The sequence below is a fragment of the Diuraphis noxia genome, unplaced genomic scaffold (genome assembly GCF_037042655.1).
Source record: "Diuraphis noxia isolate RWA-SAM2 unplaced genomic scaffold, SU_Dnox_SAM2 contig0001, whole genome shotgun sequence".
NCBI lineage: Eukaryota > Metazoa > Arthropoda > Insecta > Hemiptera > Aphididae > Diuraphis > Diuraphis noxia.
In genome coordinates this window covers 95,189,514-95,204,465 of record NW_028301711.1, presented here as the reverse complement: position 1 = coordinate 95,204,465, position 14,952 = coordinate 95,189,514, and the positions used below count along the sequence as shown (strand labels likewise).

At 25.5% G+C, this 14,952-nt stretch overlaps 1 protein-coding gene and 1 long non-coding RNA gene across 5 annotated transcripts; both read left to right on the top strand.

Moving 5' to 3' along the window:
• Positions 1 to 1,686: 1,686 nt before the first annotated feature.
• LOC107167598 (uncharacterized) lies at positions 1,687 to 6,224 on the top strand. Of its 2 annotated transcripts, none has more exons than XM_089217992.1 (6): positions 1,687 to 1,991; positions 2,207 to 2,385; positions 2,457 to 2,585; positions 5,549 to 5,646; positions 5,728 to 5,866; positions 6,006 to 6,224. In XM_089217992.1, the coding sequence occupies exons 2-6, from the start codon at positions 2,233 to 2,235 to the stop codon at positions 6,135 to 6,137; spliced, it is 651 nt and encodes a 216-aa protein (XP_089074118.1). In that variant the 5' UTR covers positions 1,687 to 1,991; positions 2,207 to 2,232; the 3' UTR covers positions 6,138 to 6,224. The 2 variants fall into 2 exon arrangements, with proteins under 2 accessions (XP_089074118.1, XP_015372217.2); XM_015516731.2 differs by having other exon boundaries at positions 1,688 to 2,143.
• Positions 6,225 to 8,628: 2,404 nt separating this feature from the next.
• Positions 8,629 to 13,298, top strand: LOC149062532 (uncharacterized). 3 transcript variants are annotated; one of them, XR_016189924.1, is made up of 4 exons: positions 8,629 to 8,958; positions 9,111 to 9,224; positions 9,363 to 9,559; positions 12,985 to 13,298. It is a non-coding gene; the product is annotated as an uncharacterized LOC149062532 (long non-coding RNA). The 3 variants fall into 3 exon arrangements; XR_016189923.1 differs by lacking the exon at positions 12,985 to 13,298 and having other exon boundaries at positions 8,646 to 8,958; positions 9,363 to 9,453; positions 9,536 to 9,728; XR_016189922.1 differs by lacking the exon at positions 12,985 to 13,298 and having other exon boundaries at positions 8,652 to 8,958; positions 9,363 to 9,728.
• Positions 13,299 to 14,952: the final 1,654 nt, after the last annotated feature.

Sequence of the window (14,952 nt, the reverse complement as noted above, 5' to 3'; positions counted from 1 at the left end):
CATCGTTTTTCACTCATTAATATACGTAAGTTTCAAGAAAGAAAAAAACAAAAAAATCGTAAAAGACGTGATATGCGCTCATGCGTAAAAAACATAAAATTGCTAACTTCCAAAGCCCATAACTTCAAAACTAAGTCCGACCGACAAATTCTGATTGCACCATCGTTCTTAAATAGTTAATATAAGTATGTTCCAAAAAAAAAAATCGAAAATTTTGAGGGGGGTGGTAAAGTGCATTTTAGTCCATAACATAAATAACTTTTAAAGTTGGACAAATTTTGAACTTAAATTAAAGAAAAATTAACTCTTGCTAACGTTTAGTTAATATTTAGAATGTTAAGTTATAGCTAGGTACCTTTTTGTGTATCATACTCTGCCTTTTCCACATTATCTATAAAAATCACAATAAATAATAAATTGTTATAATACTTACCTATAAAACCAATTTTATTGTATTGGTCAATGAATTTTAATTAAATCTTTTACTTACCTTTAGTATTTGAGAGTTTTACAAGAGCAACTATTTTCCTTGATCTAAACATAGGTATTATTATTACAATATAATAATAATAATAAAATTAATAGGATATAAAAATTTGAAACTTCTAGAAAAAACACACTCTAATCATGACTATATTAATGTATTAAACTATTATAAGCCATAATTTTATTAAATTATTGTCAATGATAACATTATCTATTATATTTTATTATTTTAATAACCAAACATATTTTAGCAGTGCCATGGTTGTAGATAATATTATCTTTAACCATGTCCAAAGGCAGTAATATTGGTATTATTATTTTAAACAGCTGACTTATCTTTAACAGTGATCAACATTATTCTGTGCATAAAGATTTAAGTCAAACTTAACTCCTCGTGCACCACAAAGAGTTCGGTGTCAAAAGATATATTATGTACCTATTCGTGACATAACTCTTGCAGCACATAAGAATGGAGTTAACACTAAACGCGCATTGAAATAATACATTTTAATAATACAAATTGACATATCTTTTGGCACAATATACGTAGTTTTTTTTCTGCATTTTTTTATGTAAATAACTCATTTTGCACAAAATGTTGACTTAACCCCTTTTTCACGCGCAATTGCGAATTATTATACAAAGTTTTACAGATATCAAAAATAGGGCATCTTACAGAATCAGATATGAAAAAAATTTCTTTATTATTAAATAAACATAAAATAATTGGTGCAAAAATAAATTATGAAGATTAAATAAAAAGGTTTAATGAATAAAAAATTTCACACTCAGCATATCGCGTACGTTGAATAATGAGCGTAAGCAAAACAATATCAGTAATTCGGTACGAACTACCATAGAAGTATACAACGGCTGAACAGTGTCAAAAAGTCAGTGATGCATAGTTATAAACAATAATTTCTTATAAAGCCATATTTTCCCTATGCGTGGCGACACTGATTTGAGGTAGGTTTTGATTTTTTGCATTTATGAGAATTACATGGGCTGAATAGGGAGTGCACCTTCTGGTTTTATATAATCTGTGCTATGGCTATATCAATGAAATACAGGGAAATGTGCCGGAATGTGGAGGAGAGAAAGACTAATTTTTATTATTGCCTCTCATTCTGGCAGAGGTCTTATCATCAATTATGTACAAAAATGATACTAATATACATTTGTATTAAGACCTTTATACTTTCATGTTCGTTCTCGTATAATAAGCATAAATGGCCTATCCATTCTTTAATATCTCTGACTGTACCTTGACACCGCGTTTATTTTATTGTCTGTCACGGCTAAGGATATCTATAGCCGTGTTGTCAGGTAGTTGGTACTGTGGTAAATAATTATGAAAATTAATCATCACTATCACTGGTATCAGCAGTATCAGCTCAACGTTCGAAATTTGAGTAACAGTCTGCTACAGTGTGACTGTTGACTGCTTGGATTGCTGCTTTAGAATTCTGAATCACTTGAAAATTCACTGCTGCTGCTATTTCACGGTAAATTAACTATAAAACTTATAATTGTTTGTGTCGATGTTATACGATACAGCAGCCTAATAGTGACTTTCTTCTCAATATTTCTCAAATCCAATCCTTCTATTCGTAATTGTACGTCGCCTGGCGTCTATCGGCGGCAGTAAACAATTGATGTTAGTATTTAATTTATTATGATCATTATAAAAATGTATGATTGTATTTATATTTTTTGGTAGAGTTTCTCAAAAAACCATTGTTGACCATGAGTGAACTGCACTCTGAACATTTTAATCTTTGTAGAATTTGTCTTACGAAGCCAGAGACAAATAAGCATCTCAAATTCTTCAACATATTTATGACAGTTAATGAAGGAAAAACTTTAAAGGAAGATATGAAGGACCTATTGGATCTCAATGTATATATTTAGATGTGATAAAAAATTTATAAAAATATTGCAATTAAATTGATACTTTGAATTTTCCTTAGGTTGAATCCAATGATCAAAAACCGCAAATTGTATGCGAACTTTGCTACATATCCATGTTTAAATATAGTGAAATGAAGAAGAAAGCTGCTGAATCTGAAATTGTTGTTGATTATCTTGCTAAAAAAAAAGTAAGTGAGATATTATGTACCCATATATATTTATATTTTTATAAGTATGTACCTAGTTTATCTTTAAAATGTATATTTATTTGTAAAATGCTTTAACATAATATGGTTATGTTTCTATAAATTAATCTGGTAGGTAGGTAAGCATGTATATACGTTAGTAATGAATCGAGAATGTTTCATCTCCATCAAAACATGAGTTAACAGGAGTATCATCCTTTGTATATTTTGGTTATAAGACTTTATTAAAAGCTTTGATACTAAAAAATCAATCAAATTATAAATGTACCGAAAAAATTATTTTTATAGAAAAGAATTTACAATTATAATGTACAGTATTTAAATTAGTTATGATGATGACATTTTAAAATATTTTATATAAATATAGATAATTAATTTTTTTGATATTTTGTTTTTATTTACCTATACATAATTGTGATGTATTTAAATCTTGACTTATTGTAATAATAGTGTTTGATTATAAATTTTTATTTGTATTATTGTCATTGAAATATTAAATTGTTTATTAACAATTTATGTTTTTTGACATAAGTTCATTTTTAAAACATTTATTTTTTATTTTTATTAATTTAAATTGTTCATTAAAAATAAATTTATTACCTAACTGTTTATTATTCAATCATCATAATATATATAAGTACAAGAAAAAATAACAAAAGAATATTTATACCCTATCAAAAGCTATGTTTTGTGCCAAAGGGTGTAATTTTTAAACATTTTTTTAATAATAATGATGTAAGTACAGAATAAAAATAAGAATAACTTAAACTTAATGGTTGTATGATTGAAATTGGACATACAAACAAAATGTTTAAACAGAGAAAATAAAAGTTATCTAAATTAGTTATACATAATTTGGTGCCTTTATTATTTAACTATTAACCATTATCATCCAAATGTATTTTTCAAAATCAATCATATATTGACCAACAGTTTATGTTAAACATGTTTTATTTTAGTTATACTGTTGAGTTAATTTTCATATATATTATAATGATGGTTGGTAATTATGTTTTTGACAAAACTCTTTGGTATCATAACTTGTATCGCTAGCTTTATAAAATAAAAAAATTTGAGTGCAATGACAATAGTATCATTGTATACAAAAAATAAGTAATTGTATAAAGTGTTCACTGTCGAAACCAAGATTGCGTAGAGACTGCAGTTGTTGATGGTGAGGTTAGGTTATTGTCGTGGTCAACTGTATCTTCTTGGTTATTGAAAATTGGTTGGGGCTGATGTAGGTGGTGCAGAGTATTTATTGTCTTATAGATTGTATTTAATAAACAATGCACTTTAAACGCTTCTATATTACTGACATCAGATTGTATACAGTTGGGACTCTTGTGTAATTTTAGTTTATCACCTATTTAGTTAGATTATTTATATATAATATAATATATCATATATTATTATTCGAAATGTTTTGTATTCTTGAAATAATGAATCAAATTCAATAAAAGCCCAGCCTTTTAGTTCGTAAAGCGTGTACTCTAGGGTTAATAATTGTTGGAGACGAAACATTCTTATATTCATTTTTGATAAGAACAAAACGCCCGTTTTCTGTAAGTAATAATTATCTTAGTGAAATTTTAATTAAATAAATTGAGTTATTGAGGCTGACGTTACATTTGCATGTGTTCTGTTTTAGAAATATGTAACATCAAATATATTCTTGGCGGTTCTATTTTTTGTTTGTCAGCTAATTGTTTTAATATTTAAGTGAATGTACCTATAAAAGTATTGTTTTTTGTAGTATGATAGAAGCATTTTTGGATTTTTAAATTTGAAGCAAATTAGACGTGTATAAAAACTTAAAAATTTAAGATTATGTCATCACACTTCATCACTTATTTGCTTAATCATTCCCTTTTAATCCATCTGAGTAATATTTAAACTACAAAGTAGAACTATATTACATAGGGTAAAACACAATAATACTTGCAATATGAATATTTAATAATAGTCTTATCTGGATTTTCTTGCTTTTAAAGGAAAAAGTTCACGACTGCTTATGTTGTCGATTTGTTTTCTATTTCTTCTTTTTAAAAACTCTTTTCCTAATAATGTTAGTGAAAAATCTATTTTCAAATTTTAAATGTACAAAATTGTTTTATAATTTTAATCAGTCTAGTACCTAACTTTCATCCCTTGATCAGTAACTGATGTATAAATATTATTTTCATTCCTGAGCATATTTTTGAAGTATTGGTATTTAAATATGTTTGTTAATTACGAATACCTAAATAATTGTATGTTCAAAAATCTAATGACTACAAAATAAAGTTATTCAAGTATTATTATTTTTTTTTATTGAAAACTTATTATTTTATCAAACCTATGTTATAAATTTATAAATTTATATATTTTATAACCTGAAAAACGTACATGTGTACGATTACAAAAATTAAAAAGAAACAGGAAATAATAATATAGATATAACAAAATGTAGATAAAACGTAAGAGTATTGTTCTCAAAGGTATTTTGAATATTTTTTTAAATCATTAATTATATATTTAAATAGTTTTTAATAATGTCTTTTTGAATAACATTTTAATCCCTCTAATTTTATTCACTAAATCCTTATTAATTTAATGAAGATACTCCTTTCAATTAATTGCAACAATTGCAGATTAGTTTCTTGTATTGTATGTATACATCTTGTCAAAGTAATCTTTTTTCAGCTAATTTATTTAATTATCAAGTTATTACATTTCTCAAATACATGCAGCTGCTTATAAGACTCATGAATATTAGGTTAGGTTGCTTAACTCAAAATTGCCTGGAACTAGCTATATATGACCATATATTCATACTACTGAGGTATAATTAATAGTCTAACCTTCTAATTTTGGTTTTCTTTATTTACATGCAGTAGTTTTTTCTGTTATTATTATCATTGTTTTACATAAATTGTTGGTTTTAATCTTTTATTTTTATATAGAGTTATGATCCTACATGCCATGGAAAAAATGTATGCTCTAATTCAGATACACTAAAAGTTATTATTTCTAATACAAGTCAAACAAGACAAATTGAAAGGTACATATAATTAAATATTAATCATGTGAATTCTTGAAAATTGAAATCTTTATTTCAAAAATTTTTATTGAATTTTTTCAGGAAGCGTATACGAAATAAATTATATTTAGAAAGTTCAGATGACAATATTTTGGATGGAAGAATTGATACAAGTGAACCTCGCTATTGTTATTGCGATCAAGTCGCTTTTGGTACAATGATTGCATGTGATAATAAAAAAGTATGTAGTATAGTAAATAAGAAAAAAACAATTAGTATCTACTTTAAATCATTAATCTCATAGTTACTTATTTGTTAATATATAAATATACTTTTATTCTATAGTATAATTAATCAATAATCAATTTTTTCTGTTGTAGTGTATAACAGAATGGTTTCATTATTGCTGTGTCGGTATTGAGAAAACACCACGAGGAAAATGGTACTGTCTTAAGTGTAGAAACACAGTAAAGAAACTTAAAATGTCGAAAAAAAAGTCATCTAAGACTTAAAGATTAGAGTAGAGATGTGTGAAAATTATTCAATGAAAAAGTCAACGATTTGCATTGAAATTATCATAATTACATGTTTTTATAATATTTATGTATTACTAGCTGATACACCTGCACTCCATTGCCCGTTAAAAATACCAACTCTATATAATTCAAAATTGGTATTTATTTCGTCTTTTATTAATACCTAGTATAGCTAGTGATGTTAAAAACTTAATAAAAATATAATCATATGATATAAGAATATTATATGATCATATATTTCAATATTTAAACCACGGCTATAGGATCTATGTTTAGAATCTAATGTATGTACTACTTCTACTACACTCTTGAGCACTATAGGCCATGATGACCCTTGGCTTCCAAAACAATTCTTCTCCATCCATCCCGGTTTAGTTTCATTTCTCCAATTCTGTTTAAACAGCTATTACATATCCTTCTTTACTTCATCCAGCCATCTACTTCTTGGTTGTCCTTGTCATGAACCTAATATATACCTATAACCTAACCTAACATTTAGATACAGAATAACACCTTGCTATCAATATTAATTTGAAGTTGAAATGTTCTCCATTTATAAAATGATAATAAGCACTCATAGTTTTCTATTGTTTAATATATTTTACTTATATGTTTATCCATCCTAATTCATGAATTGTACAAAAACCATCCACTCATCACCAGTGGTGCCGAAGTGTTTAAAGTATACTATGACATCAAATATAAAGAGGCCCATCACCCATATTTTATAATTTAACCATCAGATGCAAATCAAAGCATCTACAAATAAGTAATATAACATTTAATCGTATAATTTTAAGCTTATGTATATATTCTGGATGCAGTACATGGCAATATTTTATGGTGGGCCCCTCATCTAAAATATCTACCATGCCATTATGTCATACATAAATTGGGTGATTGATGCTATTGCTTATCGCTATGAGTCAAATTCAAAGAAAGTTTGGTCAACAACTGATGTGCTTTTGTTCCGTATCCTGTATATTTTAATTTATGTTCGCAATGCATTTATAAAATAGGTGTATATTCTTTCTCTTATATTATTTAATTTAAATTAAAACTATTCTAGTTATAAAAGCTAAAATAATAAGGTATGCCAAATTTAATAATTATGATAAGCATATGTTGCGTCCATCATAATGCATAGAGAGAATATGTCACTATATAGAGCATAATGAGAATCATTCACAAAGAAGCCTTTAAATAGGAACTATAATTTATACACATACCTATAAACTTATGGAGTGCATATCCCTTACTACTCGTCTATGATAAATTAAACAATTTGTTACAAATGGTAATTCAATGATATTTAATTATTAATATTTTTTTTAGGTATACATTAGAAATATTTTTGAAAAAACTATTGGATTTCCTAATTATTTTGTTACTATGTTATTTCTCAGCTTAATATTTTTTCAGTTATCTTTTTCAAAAATGTTTACTAGTTTAATACTATACTTATAGTTTTATAAGTCCTCTCTTTTGTTTTTCATATTACCTATGAGCATATTATGCTATTTTATTTTATTTTTTTTTAGATCTTCCAAGGCATTACTAGACACAGATTGGTAACTATTTATTTAAATTCTACCTTACATCATACATTTTATAGCATTTATCATTGAGTTATTTTCACTTTTTTGTTTATTCTGAGTTGAAGTGTTTTTGTTGGGATATCATTAGTTTTTTTTATAAATTTTCATATTTAATATGCTGTATTACTACGTCTGGGTTAATATTGTTACCCTGTGCGCTCAACGATGAGTTAAAATACATTTATTTTACATGTAGTTGACTCAGTGTTATTGTTAGTTTTTTTGAACTACAATATTGAAAGCTAAATAATTTTGGATTAAAAATATATATTAAAATAATTATTCAATGACGACGGACGGATAAAATGGCCGGTCTTTAATGTTTCTGATAAGTCTATGTGGAGATGAATTATGAAGTGTTGTGTGTGTCTAACATTAGGGAAAGCAAGAGTAGTTGGAGAAGTACCATCGCAAAAATCCTCGTTTCCATGACGCGAATATACGGTCATACAGAGGCAAAAGTAGTATAAATGACCACAAAAATATCCACTATTTTTTGCTCATAACTGAAATGTTATTTTAACAATTCCATCGACAATTAACTTTAAAAACATGTAGCCTGTGATTTTCTCGATCGATCGATACCTCATTCTAACGATTAGCTCCATTTAATTGACCTATAGTCTTTAATAAATAATACCAACATTTTAACACAGATTAAATGGGAATGTTTAGGTTTCTGTTAATATACACGGTCGTGTAGTGTCGTATTTTTTTTTTACTTAGATGGATGATTATTAATTAAATATATGATAACACAACACTGATAACAGATAAAAAATTAAATAATCTTTTGGTGCCGTAATTGACTGTATTTATAACGATCTCCAGGACAACTTACTTACTAACAACTTACTGTCGCCGACCTCGGTAGTTTGTGTGCTGATAAATTGATAACAATGATAACAGTCAAATCATACCTTGTACCGTCCATAGGTCTTATACTCAGTATACTGAGTATAAGGTCTATGGTACCGTCTCTGATTAAAGTTAACCGGAGTTTTAATTGGCCGAATTTGCACGGTTAAATATCTGTTATCAGCTGATTAAGCGTAATCGAAGTTTAACCGTAGACGGTACAGCTTACTGCCAAGGATTGTACACGCCACACGGTAGTAAGACACTCACTCATTCGCAATCGATTCTTGATTCTTAAAGATTCTAAACATTAATATTCAATAATCAAATGACCATATTATGTAAGTAAATCTTGGCCTATGTCGAAAACGACGCTATTCGTTGTACAATAAGTATATTTAGAGTTGTGACTTATCCACTTATCCTATACCTAATCTGTTTTGTTAACTGCCTAATATTGTCGATTGAAAGACATTTTAATATTTTATCACAGGTTCAACAGTCTTCATTCATTATTTCACCACTTACATCTCGATGGTTCCTCAAGTGCCATTATGTTGATGTTCATCTGTGATTGCCAGACAGAAATCTGACTATCAATTATTTAGTAAGAAACAGAGTTTTGAACTGTGGAGTTTTTGATCTGTAGATTTTATAGACTTTTAAAGGATTACCTCATCTGCAGGACTGTAGTCCCCATTACTGAATTCAGATTGAACTATTATATTAATTATTATGTTTACAGTGTACCTACCTGAATGGTGGAATTGTGTTCTTGTTGTATTTGTCATCTATCTGAAGACCACCCACATCGAAGCTTCCGGAATATAACAATCGTCATTTGAAGGAATCAAATAAAATCTATTTTGTAACTTCATTGATTACATATAGTATTAATTTTCATTAATAATTTTCCAGTGCCTGATAGCTGGTTGTTTGAAAGTAAGCTGCTTCAAACAAAGTATAAGAAAAACACTTAATTACTAAAAGGTGTTTCAAATAAATCTACCAATTGACAATGGGTTACTATAACTACTTTTTGTTGACTAGTCTCAAGACAAGGACATAGTGTATTCTATATTTCTATCATATAAGCATACTAACAATCAAATCCATTCTTTTTTGTGGTATTCCCATTGTTATACAGGGATACACGTCAATTGATCGTAAACAATTTACCGTAAATTATTAATCGCAATTACAATTTACCGCAAATTATTGATCACAAGCCAATTGAAAGCCAATCAGGTCATCAATTATAATTTACCTCATGGCAATTGATCGGAAAATAACATTTTCAATATTAATTTTTAATTTGAATAAATTTGGTACAACTCTGGTTACATATATGGTTAAAACAAATATTTTTTCGTCTTAGATTAAAAATGTTTAAAAAATGTTATTATGTGTTTAAAAATGAAACAAATTAAACTTAAAATTTAAAATTATAATATGCAATATTTTTTTATATAAATAGATAATAATTGTACATATTGAATATAAAAATAATAATAATAAATCATCAAGGTATAGGTATATAATATTATAAAACACTAAAAATTCAACTTGAATTACCTGCATAACTGCGTTTCCTAAAACTGAATGTGTGCTGAGAGTTGTTTGTGATGCATTTTTCTTTTTAAGTTGAAATAACTTTTTTCGCTTCAATTTTTGCTGCATTTGGAATGTGATTGTTATGTTCAATACATTTAGTGACTTAGTCATCTACTACGTGTACACGACCTTTACAGTGAATTTTTTTATATTCTGTACATTTTCAGTATATTTTATTTTCATGTTCACGTTCTTTTACGTGTAAAAAACCTTGATAAATAAGCATATACTTATTTTTCTCCCTTAAAACATACTCTAGAGCCATAATTTTATGTACAGTACTTTAGCTACACGAAGTTGTTAGTATACCGTTAAACGATTGTAGCAGTTCTGATGTATTGTCGTAGCGTTTCATAGTGATCTATATTCTATACGATTAATAGAGAAAAATTCGGACCGATAAAATAGGGTACGAGTATAATGTTAGGTTATTATCAAATAATATTATGAAAAGACACTATTCGCCTTAAAATACCCTGAAAAACCTATATAGCCTGTTTGCGATCAATTATCTGGCGGTCAATTGCTTACGATAAATTGACGGTACACCGTTATACAGTTTTGAAGTGAATAAGAATAAGAATAATTAAATAAAATGATAATATATCTACTTACAATAATTTAAATTAAATTTAAAAAAAAAAAAAATGTAAATCCTTTCAACTCATATCTCATATTTTTATGTAGATATATATTTAATAAAATTTATATCATATATTTTCTTATTATTATGATTATTTGTTTCTCAAGAAGATGATGGGCACCCCTAAATATATTTTTGAAAGATCCAAATTTAAATAGAATATATTTTATTACATTTTTGTATAATACTATAATATATAATTAATAAAATCAAAAGTATATATTCAAATTTTATAAATATTAAACATTTTCTTTTTAAGTACTATAAAATTGGTGTCATTTTATTAGTTGATATACATCACCTTTCTAGGTTCTAGTTATATTATAAAAATAATTAAATATTATACGATTAATTAATTGTTATTTAAATTTATAATCTTCTTAAATTGGCTTTTTAAATATATCGCACCACAGTAATAAAACTGTTTTTATTTTTGTCTGTAAAATATTTGCCTTAACTTGCTTATTAGTTATTAATTACTTAAAACCTAATAATATTTTATAAAAATAAATCTGTATAAAATATGAATTTATAATTTATAATGTATGAGTATATTAATTATTTCTAATTTCTTAATATTTAAAAAAAATAAAATTACTAATAAAACAATTAAAGTATTATGGAAATTATTAACTATTAAATTACAATTTAAATTGTAATAAATTAGGCCTGTCAGTAATAAATTCAAACGCCATATAATATGCAGTTTTCCTACTAAGCATTTTTTAATATTTGTTTCCCAATTACCATATTACATCAAGTTTTACTTAATAATTAATACTTTCTTAGAAAACAATTATTTCTCTTAATAGTAATATAATTTTAGTATGATATGTAATTTATGTATTCGGTGATTATAAATATTATAAAATACAATAATTACAATGCTTATGAGATTAAAAATACTTTCATTAAACTAATCGCTATAGTAGAAAAATAAATTAGGATCAGCTATTTATCAATATTGTAAATAATTTATTATTATATTATATATTTTAATTAAAATAAATCAAATTCAGTGATTCTTACTATATTATACAAATAATTCGAATAGTTCTTATCTTGCAGGTAGGTACCTGTTCGTAGTTACCATTTATTTATTTATTATTTTTTTATTGTAACTTATACATTATTATTAATAATTTAATTATGATATTCCAGTATTTTGCACAATTTTTATTTTTGTATTTTAATAAATGGCCCTGTCAAGTAGTAAATATCCCTGGCTTCGAATCCACTTCTCGCAGGCCTTTATGCGCCATATAATATTATTAGTAAACGTTTTGTGTTGCGTGAAAACTTAAACGAATAATTTTTGTTACGTATTGTATTGTAGCATCGAATACTGATCTTCGAATATTCGAATAATTCCCATCACTAATACAAATGCATGTTGAATATATTTTATTAAGTATCATAAAGAGTTTAAAGTAAATAAAAAAAACAATATTAATGAACTAACTTTTAATTTTTTAAGTTCATCCGTTTTATATTCTCTGTAATAAGTCATCTGCTAGAAGTGGTTCAATAGATTCAATCGACTTATAGTCAACAAATTTAACCATTTTTTTTTTTTTTTTTTTAAATACTGTAAGCTTTTATCAATTAAAAGAAGTTTGAATTTATTATGTTACTTATTATCATATATTTTTTTTATTTATTTATAGTGTATAGAGGTATCTGATATATACGTACCTAAATATAAGATTTTAAACAAAATAATCTCAAACATTCTACAATTTAACAATATGGATTAATAAAATTAAATAACTCATGTTTTATACCAATTCAACATGTTTAAATTGGATTATGGTTATAGGTCATATAAATTCAAGTTACTTTAATCTTTCTTAAGTTTTTAAGGTTAATACTACATATGGATATGACATCTATGTTGAACAAGTAAATTGTAAGAAGAGCTAAGTGTTGAAAACCTAACTAAGTTATATACAAATGTATTTTATTTTATAAAGTTTTCATATTTAACACTTTGTTTACTTGGCTTCGTTTAGTTATGTTATCTAAATTGATCAAAAGTGAATGAATTCAGAATTACACATGAGCCAGCCAATTGAATTAATAATTTATGTATTTTTATATTTTGACTCAGGTATAGTCAGTGATTTGAAAGATTGAGAATGTTTATCCATGGGAATATTAAAATCAGTAATATTCTAGAAATTATAATATATTAAGTATACAAACCATAATTTAATATAATTGTGTTTTATTTATTCTGACTTAAGTTTTTTTCAATCAAATCAATTATTACTTATGTTTTTTTTTCTAAAACTTATATTTATCTTACTATAAACTATTATACTAAATATCAATAATAAATTAATATTAATAGCAGAATTGTTAAACCGTACATATAACATAATATGTTTTATATTTTGATAAATTATATTACATATATTAATAAAAAGTGTATACAAAACAGAAAAAATATGAGTAATTTTTATAGATCCAGAGGCTCTCACATTAGCAATAAATACCCAATAATCGTAATAAAAATTAAATCTTTTATTTCTTTTTATCAGATACTCAATATTTATTCAATCAATACATATAATAGTAATATTATATATAACATGTTTGTTATAAATAAATTAAAATCAACTTGTTTATTTAGTGTAATAAGTCATAACTATGGCTTAGAAGTTGATCCATTTTTTTTTTTATTTTAGGAAATGCTTTCTTAATTGAAACATCATTTCAATAGCATACAAATCTTACCAACTTATTTTAATTTTGCATTTTTTAAACTTTTTTACACAATTGTTTTAAAGGTCATTTTTTGAAAATTTTTTATTATCGTTTTTATTATTTCCTACTTATTTATATTCACTTTGGTGGACGTGTAGAGACGTTTTTTGAAATATAAATGTTTATATTACTTATAGTATTATAGTTCATTAATTTTGATAACAACAAATACCTACTCTAATAGTACAATGCAATAATTTTTGAGTAATTTGACAGCTTTAATATGTATTTTAAAATTTTAAAAAAAAATGTATTTTTATTAATGTTTACAATTAATTGTAATCTGCATTTTTATTTGGGTAATTTTTAACTGTTTTATAGTCTTCAACCTCTGAGCCCTAGTTATAAGTAAAATTACTTAAAATTTCAATTCTTTGTGTGAGTCTGTCGAAATTGGCCACTAAACAGTCATCACTGATGAAACACATTCATCAGTTTTCAGCTTAAAAGAAACTAACATACAGTAGATATCAACTATAACAATATAATTTATAATTACATTAATTTTATAATGTTTTGTATTATATGGTTATTGGGCATGCAGCTATCATGATGATACTACAATAATGACACATATAATGTATTATATTCTTTTTGCACCTTTTAAAAATATGTATCTATTATAGGTGTATTATTATACACATATAAATTAATTTAGATAATATCTCACATAATTAAATTTTTTTAAATTATCTAGCTATTAGAGATTGAATATTTATGTCTAATGTAACTGGACTATGTATACATTTGTCATTTGTGCGTTAAAAATTACCATAAATGCACATGCATTTATGCACTGAAAAAATATAAATAACTTGTGTATACAAATTAATTTTATTATTTACCAAACTGTATATTTTTCATAAGTTATCAGATTTTATAGGTATAAATAAAGAGTGGGTTTTTGATATTATGATGATTTAAGTAGGTAACTATGGTATTACCATCAGAGAGGTATCTTTTACAAATGGTCAAGAATTTCATATCTTGTTCTTTATTCAGGATTTAATAAATTAATAATTATTATAAAATTGTACACAACTAATCTATTAAAGTAAGATTTCTATAATGTTTAAAATGATGTACTTTTATCTCAGTCATTATTATAACTCAATATGAATGAATAACTTTCAACTAATTTCATAAAATATTTAATATACTAAACAAAACAAAAAGGGATTGAAGCAATTTCAAAAACTTTTAAATTAAGACGTGTGATAACTAAAAAAATATATATTTAATAACCAACTAATAAAATATATGGTATAGTACCTACTCATAGGCGCAATTTGGGGTAAATGCATGGGGA

Coding starts and splice junctions, on each gene's coding strand:
- LOC107167598 (XM_089217992.1), top strand. CDS start 2,233: ATGAGTGAACTGCACTCTGAACATTTTAATCTTTGTAGAATTTGTCTT. Junction 5,647..5,727: donor CAAACAAGACAAATTGAAAG/GTACATATAATT, acceptor GAATTTTTTCAG/GAAGCGTATACGAAATAAAT. Junction 5,867..6,005: donor TTGCATGTGATAATAAAAAA/GTATGTAGTATA, acceptor TTTCTGTTGTAG/TGTATAACAGAATGGTTTCA.